General features: G+C 47.6%; 1 protein-coding gene across 1 annotated transcript; it reads left to right on the forward strand.

Moving 5' to 3' along the window:
- Positions 1-2,446: 2,446 nt before the first annotated feature.
- Positions 2,447-11,761, forward strand: LOC310784635 (transcription factor Sp4-like). Its single transcript, XM_083645649.1, has 7 exons — positions 2,447-2,899; positions 3,219-3,289; positions 4,248-4,568; positions 4,664-5,807; positions 6,244-6,430; positions 7,714-7,913; positions 10,027-11,761. The coding sequence occupies exons 1-7, from the start codon at positions 2,893-2,895 to the stop codon at positions 10,311-10,313; spliced, it is 2,217 nt and encodes a 738-aa protein (XP_083501775.1). The 5' UTR covers positions 2,447-2,892; the 3' UTR covers positions 10,314-11,761.
- Positions 11,762-12,290: the final 529 nt, after the last annotated feature.

The raw sequence follows: 12,290 nt of genomic DNA on the forward strand, positions 1-12,290 counted from the left end.
AGATCAACTTGCAGTGTGTGTGGGTAAATTCCAAGCTGAACAGGACTATGGAGCACACTCACTGTTTTCTCTAAAGACTATACTCTTCTCTCTATGACACCCCCTTCCATCACCAGCACCACTACACACACACACACACACACACACACACACACACACACACACACACACACACACACACACACACACACACACACACACACACACACACACACACACACTCCACCCCCTCTTCAGAACAGACCATCGTTGCCTAGCAACGCCCTGCCGAGCAGTCCAGGGGGCGGGACCGAGGTGTTCGGCTTCCGCAGTAATTACAGAGCATGTGTGGATGTGTGGGTTTCTGGGGCACCCCAGGTGTGTGTGTGTGTGTGTGTGTGTGTGTGTGTGTGTGTGTGTGTGTGTGTGTGTGTGTGTGTGTGTGTGTGTGTGTGTGTGTGTGTGTGTGTGTGTGTGTGTGTGTGTGTGTGTGTGTGTGTGTAATAGTAGTGTTCAGTTGTCAAAACATGCTTCAGCTACTAGCCCTCTGCTCCGATGAACAGAAAGAGGGGGAGAAACGACAGGAGCAGAAAGTCTATATGCCTTTTTGATGTAGCAGCAGGCATATTTCATGTTATGTGTAGTCCACTCAGTGAACACCTGACCTGCTAATGAGTTATCTTCAGGCCCATGATGGGGGGAAATCGTGCTAAAGTAATCAACACTTGGGAAAAAAACATATCCATACCAGGCCAATATTTGGTATCAAGGTCAATTTAAGGCATTAAAATGTATCACAAAGTTTCAAAATGTTAAAATCCTACACTATGGCCATATTATAAATCACCCAAGCATGGTCTGGTTGTATTTAGAAAAGCAATTAAGATCTTATTACCTTTCATACTCTATTGAAACACATGCTTGAAGGTAGGCTACACATTTGCTATGAAAATTTAAATATTGGGACTGGTATCGACAGTGATTCTGAACAACTTCCAACAATATCCTGCCTTGAATGTCACTGGGTTCATCTCGCTTGGAGCATGTTTGTATGGGTATTGCCCTGTCTGACAGTCTATATGCCTAGTTTCCTTGTGTCCAGTTGGTTGCTGCAAATGATGCTTCCTACTTGGTCAACTTTGACCCCAGTTGGCTGCAGTCATTCCTCTTTCTCCATAGAGATGATGAACCGTGCACAATTTCTCATAGGCTCTGGTTTCTGCTGTGTGGGGAGAGCTGATGGGAAACTTATAATAACTTCTTAATTAGCCTATCTTCTCCTCTCCCCTCCTCCCCCTAGCCTAAATGATCCATAGTTCAACCTCACTCTGGCCTCACCAACTGCAACGGTCAGTTGAATTCAAAATATAAAAAAATGTAATTGACAAAAGTGAGCTGATTGATCCACATTTGGAGGGATTCTCAAGTGACCAGCCAAATATTATAATTATGGCTACCAAAATAGATTTACTAGCCTGCTACACTAGAATTATAGGCTACTACAGTAGGCCTATACAAATTCCATTATCTCATTCACATATTGAGCGGAGCTAAAGGCTACATTAGCCTACAGTTGGACTAGTCTTTGTTAGTTTTTAGTCTGTGCAGCACATGACAGGTAGACTGGCTAGCTATAAAATAGGCTAAGTCTCAGCCCCAGGGGTGTGAATTCCCTAAATTCCTAAGGTATGGAAAAGTCTGAATATCATTTTCCACCATAAGAGGTTCAAACCTGACTGTTCTGAAGGGGGAAATCAAATTATTGATGTGATGACTACAAAAATACATTATATAGATCAACAAAACTAACTCAGCTCTCAGGAGACTACTGTACCTACACTGTAGTAGGGCCTACCTATGCTTCTCATGTGACTTTTTTTTCTAACGAGATTTGTGTTTATTTTGCATGGCCTTTGCTCTCCACTTATAAAGATAAAAAAAACAAGGTCATCCAATGAGGAGAACAGCAAGTGTCCTGCACAACTGACGCCTGTGAGTCCAGTCACGTTCTTTGGTCCAGAGAGTCTCTCTGATTCTATCTTGTTTGTCGGCTCTGTGGGTGACCCTTCAGTCAGGATGAAGAGGCAGGGGAACGCACACGCCTACTGTCCCCATTCGCCCAACCCCCACAACACACAAGTCACCGCCCTTCCCTTCCCTCTGCCTCTCACAGCAACATGACTACTAGCACCACTCTACAGACAGACGCGCCCAATGCATCGTGGGAATTGTAGTGTCGCTGGCCCAATCCCGTTCGAGAAGGCGAGGCTTCACCAAAATACAACTCCCATCTCGACCCTCGCACGCCGAGCCCTGCCGTCCAATCTGAATATGTGGGAGGAGCGCGTCCGCCCACAAAAGCCACAGCTATCTCCTCGTATCTCCTAAAAAATCAATTGTGCAAGAAAAAAATTGAATACGCGTAAAAGAGAGACGTTTGTGACGGGTTGTTTTCTGTGCATGACGGTCGGCGACGAGGCGTCCCTGTCCTTGTGCGGCAAGAGGAACGGTGGCGCGAGCAGCGGAGAGGAGGGTGTTGTCCTGGTGCTTAAATGGAAGTGGGTGGGCCTCTACGGTCACACATTGCCAACTTCGCCGTGGATGTAATTCTGCGAAGCGCAAATCTGCTCGTTTATGGACTCTCTATCCGGTAAAAAGGGACGCACGACGGGCTGCGAGGGGGCCGACGGGCTCGCGGACGTACACGGTAGTTCCCCGTTATTTCCGTTATTTGGCTGCTTGATTGTGCCTCGCGTTTGGCACCGCCCTTCCCGGCCGGTGGGTGGTTTCGTCAAAACGGGCAGAACCGCCACGGCCCCAGCGCCGAAAATATAGGCCGTCCTCCTCCGCCTCTGTACCCGGGCCGGCCTTCTACCGTGAACTACACCCTCTCTCTCGGTATATTAATGCGTTATGAGTGGTAGGTACCCTCCCCCTCGCCGTCTCCACCCCTCTCTCCTTCTGTCTGACAGATAGGAGGCTCCCACCCCCTTTGATATTGATGATGAGCTTACTGGCTATTCATTTACCATTATTGATCACCTTTGTTGCCTTATACGGTATCTGCGTTGTATCTGATGATGTTATTTAGGCTACTGCATGACCAAACTTTACCCCAGCACTTGTCAGTGTCACAGTGTCAGTACTCAGACAGACATGTAAGTTAGTACACTTGATGAAATAGTATACTAATCTTTGGAGTGTTCTGGCACTAACGGTGGCTTTCATTCCATTTGCAGACTCAAAGAAGGAATCATCGGGAACTGAAGGAGGGAAAGGATCTAAAAAGGGGAAACGTTCTGGATCGCAGGTATGAAAAAAAAAAGTTCATTACAGTTGTTCTTCTGCCTGCAGTCCAAAATGTACTCCCTCCCAGCCAGCCAGCCAGACAGCACTGGGGGCGTTTCTCTGGTGGAGTCCACTTCCTGCTTCTGTGCAGCAGCAGCCCTGCTGAGAGAGAGAGGCAGCCAGCCCAGAGCCTCATGAATAGGCTTATATATACGGCTGTCACACTTCAACTACTGTACTTTGAATTGTCTGCTTGAATTAGGGTCAAAATTATTTTCTTCTGCATATGGATTTTATTTTAAAGGCTGCAGCTTTGGTATGTCGTTACACAACAATAGCATTTTTATTTGCCGTTTTTCCAAATGGTTGCATATGTCTTAAGTACATCTTTTGTCGTTAAATGTGTGTGACAGGCATCGCTGCGATGTTATTTTCCATGCTGGCTGTTGTATTTGTTTTTGAAATCCCAGCTGTTTCTATAGGCACGTTGTTGAGAGGTGCATGGCATTAAATATTTGCCTGCGACCTAGTTCCATTGAAAGGGAGGAGAGAGAGAGCGAGAAGGAGGCATTTTCTTCCACTGTTCTGAGAAACGAGAGATGTGGTTCTCACACGCCCACCCACTCGCTTCCTGTAATACCGCCCACTTCCACTGACAGCTCTCTCTCTCTTTCTCTCTCTGCCTTTTCTGTTTTGTTCTCTCTCTCCTGTCTCCCCACCCATCTCTCTCTCTCTCTCTCTCTCTCTCTCTCTCTTCCTGGTTCTAAATGTCCGTTGTGCATGTGCACATAATGGGACCTGTGGGTGCCCATCCCTCCCCCCCGGCTTTTCAATTTGAATGCTGTACTCTTTGTTTGTGTATGCATATGTGATCTCTGTGCATTTCCGCCTATCTCTAACCCTGATTGACCCTCCCTCCCCCCTCACTCCCCGCCTCTCCCCCGCCCGTCCTTCCCTTCTCCCCCCCCTGTCTCCTCCAGGATTCCTCCCAGCCCTCTCCGTTGGCTCTCTTAGCGGCCACCTGCAGTAAGATCGGAGGGCAGGGGGGAGAGGAGGGGGCCCCGGTCCAGCAGATTCAGCTCCACGCCGGTCAGTTCCAGGTCCAGGGCGGTCAGATAGTGTTGGACGGGGGTCAGACGCTGGTGCCCCAGCAGCTGGAGCTGGTCCCGGCTCAGTTCACAGGGAACGGCTGGCAGATCATCACAGCGGCGCCTACTATGGCCAAGGAGAACACCAATCAGCCCGTCGCTGTGACGCTGGCCACCACCTCGGCCAATAACAGCTCGCCGGGCGGCCGCAAGGTGAAGGCGGTTGGACCAGATGGTTTTGGTTATCTATTTGTCTGGTCTGTTTGTCTGTCCTCTAAATCTTTCATCCCTCGCTTCCTGTTGGGCAGGTAAAGGCGTTAAGTGGCACCAACAGTGTCGCAGCCAATCAGCAGCAGTTCCAGATCATCCAGGTTCAGAACCTGCCCAGTGCGGGGGGTGGGGTCCAGTACCAGGTCATCCCCCATCTGCAGACTGCAGACGGCCAGCAGATCCACATCAGCCCAGCCCAGACGGCCTCCATCGGGGCGCTGTCGGAGCAGGTGCAGTTTATCCAGACCCACAGCCCGGGGCAGAACCAGACCATGCTCCAGCCAGCCAACCAGCAGGCCATCCTGACAAGCTCACCCAATCAGAGCGTCCCGCTGCAGATCCGCCCTGCACAGTCCTTCCAGCTGCAGACCTTGCAGGGATCCCAGACTATGACTACAGTCCCCATAAACCTCGGCGGCATGACCCTGGCTTTGCCTGTGATCAATAATGTCGGAGGGGGTGGGGCTGTGCAGCTTATCCAATCAGCTGATGGCACCTTCTCTATCGCCAATGGCAACCAGCTGTTGACAACGGCAGTGTCCGGGGTCGCTCCTGCTATGGTGTCAACTGGTACCACGACGACCACTGCTACCACCGACGGTGGGACACAAGTGGTTTCTGCCGGATCGGCGGGTGGGGGAGTGGATGCCCCGGCTCAGAGCAGCGAGGTGGACTCTCAGCACCAGGCCAACGGGCTGCAGAGCACGATTGAACCAGCCGGAACCATCCAGCAGGTGATTGTGGGCCAGATGGGCCACCAGGTGGTGCAGCAGATCCAGCTCCAGCCGCAGGCTCCGGGCCAGCAGCAGCACCAGCACATTCAGACCCTGCAGCTGGCCCCGGGACAGACCCTGCAGCCCATCCAGGCCTTCCAGAACCCGGCCCAGGTCCTCATCCGTACCCCCACCCTGTCACCCTCCGGGGGGATCAGCTGGCAGACGCTGCAGCTGCCCGGAGGAGTCTCCCTACAGGGCGCCATGCCCCAGCAGTTGACACTGCAGCAGTTGGGCGGTGGGACGGCAGTGGGGAGCGGAGGGCTGGTCTCCCTCGGCGGAGCTCCCCTGACGCTGAGCGCGGCCCAGATCAACCCCGGGTCTGGGGTGCAGACGGTCAGCATCGCAGGGCTGGGCACCGCGGGGGTTCAGTTGCAGGGCGTTCCCCTCACCATCACCGGTCTACAGGGTAAGAACACGCTGAGAGTAAATGAATAAATGTGTGTAGAATGAGGAGTGAATAACATGTGTGTGACTGTGATCCATTCCCTTGGGCAGAACTGTGGTTAGAGCAATTTGGGTGATCAGTGAGAAAATTAAATCGTTGTTGACTTGTGGCTTGGAGAAAATATGATGCACCTGTGATGTCTCTTTTCCTACCTTCCAACTTCCTGTTGTATAATTATATCAAGCAATGTGGAATTACACTATGGTGCACTGTCCTGGTGTGCCTCAGTCAGGTTATGGGCATAACACTGTCTGTCTGTACTCAGGCTGCATGGGTTTAGATCCTTTGCCATGCTCCTTTTGACGCTCGCCACCCTCCTGTCTTTTCTTCACACTATGTCACAGAAGATCAAATCAAAATTAGATGACACACCGGATCTTTCTCAATCGCCCCTCAGGTCAACCACAGGGTCAAGACGGGGCCAAAGTTCAGTCGTCTCCGCTGACGGTCACCGTGGGCAACGTGGCAGCGGGCTCGTCGTTGAGTCCAGACCAGCTGGGCTCCTCGGACCAGGAGGGACTGCCGAGCAAGAGGCTTCGTCGCGTCGCCTGCTCCTGTCCTAACTGCCGGGACGGAGAGGGAAGGTACAGACACATTAGACACATTATGCTGTTTGAGGGATTAGTGTTAATTGGTTCTGCATCAGATTCGTACTTGTTCTGAAGGACATCTATAGGGAAATCAAACCAACATTTGAATTAATAACACATATTTCTAGTTATTTTATTTGTTTAAAGCAGCACTAAGCACTTAGTCCACAGGAATTGGCAGATCAACACTTGAGAGTTCAAAACAAAGAGTCTTCTAAACCGCAGTGAGCAGCACTCTGTCCAGAGAATGCTGGACTCACCAGTGATGATGGAGCTTTTCCTCTCTCGTCGCTCATTTGGTATAAAGCATCACAGACTGGCCCGGCTCCGTAAACATCAGCACGTTGTGTGCAGTTTACTGATGTCATGTGACATGATTTCAAAGTCAAAACATTTCAAACAATCATGTCGTGCTATTATTTGGGCCTGTCAGTGTGCAAAGTTTAAGTTTACTAGTACAACTTTAATACTGTGCATATAACAACTCTTCCAAACGTACATAATTGTCCATGAATAATTGTCCAGATATACTATGAGCGATGTTCAATAAGCAGTGCAACCCATCGCATCCAAAAACGGCCCCTGGTTGGAGGTGGAGTTGTGCACAAACCTCTGCAAAAATTGAGCCAGGGCGAGTGCTTTTTCAGTCAAGTGACACGTCGCTCAGTCTGTTCGCTGACGCACGGAGCAGGTTAGGACGTCTTCATTTATCAAAACTGAAACAATCTGATGTTGGTACCGCAACATATTTCTCGGCTTAGCACCCAAAACATGGACAGAATGATCAGAAACCAATTACATTTATTCAGTTTTGCTAGATTAGTCAAGAAAAGTGTGTCTGGTTTACTGTTTACCTGTGCAGGGAGATGCCAACTTAAAAACAGAGCATGTTGTAGTTTTAATTTACATCGAAATGACTTCTGGTTAATAGTCACATATAATCTTAGTGTGTACATAACTAATATCCTGCTCTTAGTAAAGTAGTCTTTTTTATGTTTTATGATCATCCTACCTAAGCTGTTTTAAGTGTGTTCGAAGTGTTGTAGTGGGGAAAATATTTCTTCTGGACAAAGCAGACCAACTGTGATTGTAGGATGTTCATACATAGCTTTATTTATTGGCTTTGTTAGCTAGCTATGATTTATGTATTTTCATGTATTTATGCATTCTTTTACACACACACACACACACACACACACACACACACACACACACACACACACACACACACACACACAAACACACCAACAGACACCTGACTAGAGTGTGTGTTGTAGGAACACTGCGGACCCCTCTAAGAAGAAGCAGCACATCTGCCACATGGAGGGCTGTGGGAAGGTGTACGGGAAGACGTCCCACCTGAGGGCCCACCTGCGCTGGCACACCGGGGAGAGGCCCTTTGTGTGTAACTGGATCTTCTGCGGGAAGAGGTTCACCAGGAGCGACGAGCTGCAGAGACACCGGAGAACACACACAGGTACAGACACATGCAGAGAACACACACAGGTACAGACACATGCAGAGAACACACACAGGTACAGACACATGCAGAGAACACACACAGGTAAGGACACATGCAGAGAGCACACACAGGTACAGACACATGCAGAGAACACACACAGGTACAGACACATGCAGAGAACACACACAGGTACAGACACATGCAGAGAACACACACAGGTAAGGACACATGCAGAGAACACACACAGGTACAGACACATGCAGAGAACACACACAGGTAAGGACACATGCAGAGAACACACACAGGTAAGGACACATGCAGAGAACACACACAGGTACAGACACATGCAGAGAACACACACAGGTACAGACACATGCAGAGAACACACACAGGTACAGACACATGCAGAGAACACACACAGGTAAGGACACATGCAGAGAACACACACAGGTACAGACACATGCAGAGAACACACACAGGTAAGGACACATGCAGAGAGCTGCCAGGTGAGAACATTCACTCTCAGGCGGCCATATTGGAAGGCTACAGCTCTTGGCAAAAATGTTCTAAATGTATGACTCAGACTTCTCCGCAATATTAAATAGGTGGGACTAATAATTTTTACCAATGATACATCTGCCCAATTTAGTGTTGGTTTGTCAGCTTATTGGTTAGCTAGCTAACAGTAGTCTCGCAGTAGCCAGCGGTAGATACATCTACGCCTGGAACACACCTCTTGAAAAGGGGTTAACGCCCGCCCCCAAGACAAAAAAAAGGGGCGTGACAGACATATGAATTGACCAACCACGGACGACATGTCGGGCTTCCGTAACAGCCCAGCCAATCAGATTTTGCCGCAGACTTCCTGTCGCTGGAAGGGTGTTGACGTAAGACGTTGGGTCTGGGACTAAGCTAACAGTAGCATTTGGTCAGCTGCCTTGTTACTGTTGTTGGCAACATATCTTGGTTGCACAGATGCTAACGTTAGGTGCTTAGTACATAATGGTGACAAAAGATTACACTGGAGTTGACTGAGCTGACACCTTTGAAACTACAAAACATAACTACATCTACGTAGCGTTGTGGTAAGTGCTTTAGTGTAAAAGGTTAAGGTTCGATACAGGATAGTTTGGGTCCATTATCAGGAATTAATGGACGGGGCGGTGTGAACCCGCTGAGGACAGTTGCCTCCAAAGTCCATTCATTTAAATAGGAAATAAGACCATTAATTTATATTTTCATGCATTTTGCATTCAAAATCTAAAGTTTTTCATAAGCCATAACTCTGTTTCCCTAGTAACACCTGGAACAATCATTACCATCCCATCAGATTTTCATGCAATGGAAACGTTGCTCACTGCTCCAGTAAATAGGACAAACCTTGATACGAGTTGACGTTACCGGAGACAATATAGTCTCCGGTAACGGTTCTATGAGCTCAGCTCATAGAACCCTTTGGCTCTGTTATGAACCAGAAAGCTAACATTATGCTAGCAATTTTCAAAGTCAATGACATTGCATACGGTCGACAAACTGTAAATTTGACAGTATGTTTAACAACACTAGCTAGCTATCCAGCCATGTCATTGTTCCCAAATCAGTATCAAGAGTATCAGTATCAGGAACGAATGAGCCTACTTCTTGCAACCTGTCGCCATCATGTGGTGTTCATGGGCAACTGAAGTGGATTATGACACTAAGACAACAATTTACAGTATTATAAATTGTTCATTTTAGATCCAGGCTGATAGGCTGATACTAGTAGCCAGCACATTAATTTAGAACGGTGAACAGACAGTTTGACTGGAACTACTTCGTAGGTGTACATTATCAGAAAATAATTGACATCCTGCAGCCAATCAGAATCGAGTATTCACCCAGACCATATAATTAGCAATTACCATCAGTTATCAGTCTCTAATGTATCTCCAAGATGCTGCCAGCAGATTTCTGACATAACTGCCAAGCCTCTAAACAGGCAGCAGTCTGATACATGCAGTCCTTCTCATATACAGCCAAACAGCTATTCTGTTCCCTGTCTTAGAGTGATGTCTACTTTGTGCACTCACTTTTCTGCTGTCTCTCTCCCTCTCTCTCTCTCTCTCTCTCTCTCTCTCTGCTCCTCCAGGAGAGAAGCGTTTTGAGTGTCCCGAGTGCTCCAAGCGCTTTATGCGCAGCGACCACCTCTCCAAGCACATCAAGACCCACCAGAACAAGAAGGGCGGAGCCTCAGTGGCGATCATCACCACCGACGACATGGAGGAAGACACCGCCGAAGGCCTGGCCGCCTCCCCTCAGATGGTCACCGTGGCGACCCTCTCTCGTGACTCTGACCCGGCCACGCCCACCACCTCCAATCACCCGGAGGACGAGGAGGAGGTGGAGCAAGAGGAGGAGTTTTTGGTGGAAGGCTGACTTCCTGTTTTTGCGGAGGCGGCTGGTTTTTATTTTTCCATCGTTTTTACATTTCTGTTGTTCTCTCATGACAATGGACTCAAAAGAGACATGTGATGAACAGAAACCGAAAAATATAAACGTCACAATCTAAAATAAAATTAAACTAACACATATAATAATAATAACAACAAAAATCTAGCCTAAGCATATGAAAGATTAGTTTGGCATTTATTAAAAGAAGTGAGATCTATAATAATTCCATGCGGGTTGGGGAAAGGAATGTAAGTAGTATTTAGATTAGCACAAGACAGGGGGGACCTGCTGGATCTAAAACCAACCAACATGAAGAGACATTCTTTTAGCTAACAGAATCTATCTCTATGCACAAAGTTGTGTTCCTGTTGCGTACCGTTCGGACAGCGCTGGCTGGCGGCCAATCATAATACAGGACTGTTGCAGACAAGTGACAGAGCAGGGGCAGTCTTGGGACAGTGTGTGTGTCTGTGTGCATGTGCATACTGTCTGTGTGTGCATATATACTGTACTGTATATGAACCCGAGTGTGTGTGTGTGTGTGTGTGTGTGTGTGTGTGTGTGTGTGTGTGTGTGAGTGAGCGAGTGTGTGTTTGTATTCCCATGCTGCCACCGAGAGGATCAAACTAATTTGAGTTGAGTTCACGGTTCAGGTTTAGTTCTCAGACCAGATTCAGGTGTTGATGTTTCCTTTGAGACCAGTCAACGGATAAACTGTTATTTAAGAAAGAAAACGGGGTAATTCTAAAAAATAAATAAAATAAAAAAAGCGTAGGAAAAGAAAAGCACATATAAAAAGATTTATAAATGATGCATTCCTATGGCGCAGTGGCCATTAGAAAAGAAAAGAAGGTTCCTATAGAAAAACAATCTAGCTTTCTACAACTTAGTTTGTGTAGAGAAAGCAATACTATAACGACAATCCTAGTGAAACCATGTTTACATTGCCGGGGGATACTAAAACAAGACAGTTCGCTCCAAGATTGGGTAAAACGTCCGAAAGCAGCGCTATAGTCGGAACGCACCCAGTTATTTCACAGATACCGTGGCATGGCTTCGACATCTGAGCTTCAAGCTTCAGGTCGGTGCAGAATATGATCTGTAAAGCCTGCATCTGTTGTGAATCTGTGGAGTTTATAGGAGTGCTTACCACTGGATGCTATCTGGGTGATGTACCAACCGTTTTGTTCGACGGTAGCACTGTTAACGATGGCGCTTTTTGCTTTTCTTTGCTCTGCCGATGCCCCGCCTTCCACCCCGCCTCTATCCCTGCATGTGACCCATGTACCACAATTGCCTTAACACAAGCTGTCGTACAACGGGAACTTTGGTGTGAAGGGAATGGAGAGAGGGGAGAGAGAGAGAGAGAGTGTGTGTGTGTGTGTGTGTGTGTGTGTGTGTGTGTGTGTGTGTGTGTGTGTGTGTGTGTGTGTGTGTGTGTGTGTGTGTGTGTACAAGGCATTGGAGTGTATATGGTGGGGGTAAGGGGGGGGGGGGGGGGGGGAGGAGAGTGGTGTACTGTATGTGTTGTACTCCACCATAGTCCCAAAGGCTGTGCCACATACATTCAGGGTTCCCACATGTTTGCATGGATATATTTGCATTCAACAGTGGCTGGACAAAGTACCGTACACAACTCCATTACTTGAATCAAAGTATAGATTAGATAATCCTGGTCAAATATTCCTCCAAAAAAAGTTAAAGTTGCTCAGTCCATTTTTTTACTTGAGTTAAAGCTAAAGTACTTGCTTTTAAAAATACTTAATAAGTAATAAGTATTCAAGTACATTTTCTTTTTAATGTCAATACATTGTTGTATTATTGCCATAATGCATTTACAGAACCTAATGACTCCGAAACAACCTACTGGATGCACTGTAGCTTGTAGACATGCTTTCTCAGGTTGGACGGTGAATTTTGGTAGGCCATAGTGAAGTTTGCGCACGGTAAACAGAGCAAACA

Source organism: Poromitra crassiceps, assembly GCF_964638095.1.
Source record: "Poromitra crassiceps genome assembly, chromosome: 11".
NCBI lineage: Eukaryota > Metazoa > Chordata > Actinopteri > Beryciformes > Melamphaidae > Poromitra > Poromitra crassiceps.

Coding starts and splice junctions, on each gene's coding strand:
- LOC310784635 (XM_083645649.1), top strand. Junction 3,290..4,247: donor GGAAACGTTCTGGATCGCAG/GTATGAAAAAAA, acceptor TGTCTCCTCCAG/GATTCCTCCCAGCCCTCTCC. Junction 7,914..10,026: donor ACACCGGAGAACACACACAG/GTACAGACACAT, acceptor CTGCTCCTCCAG/GAGAGAAGCGTTTTGAGTGT.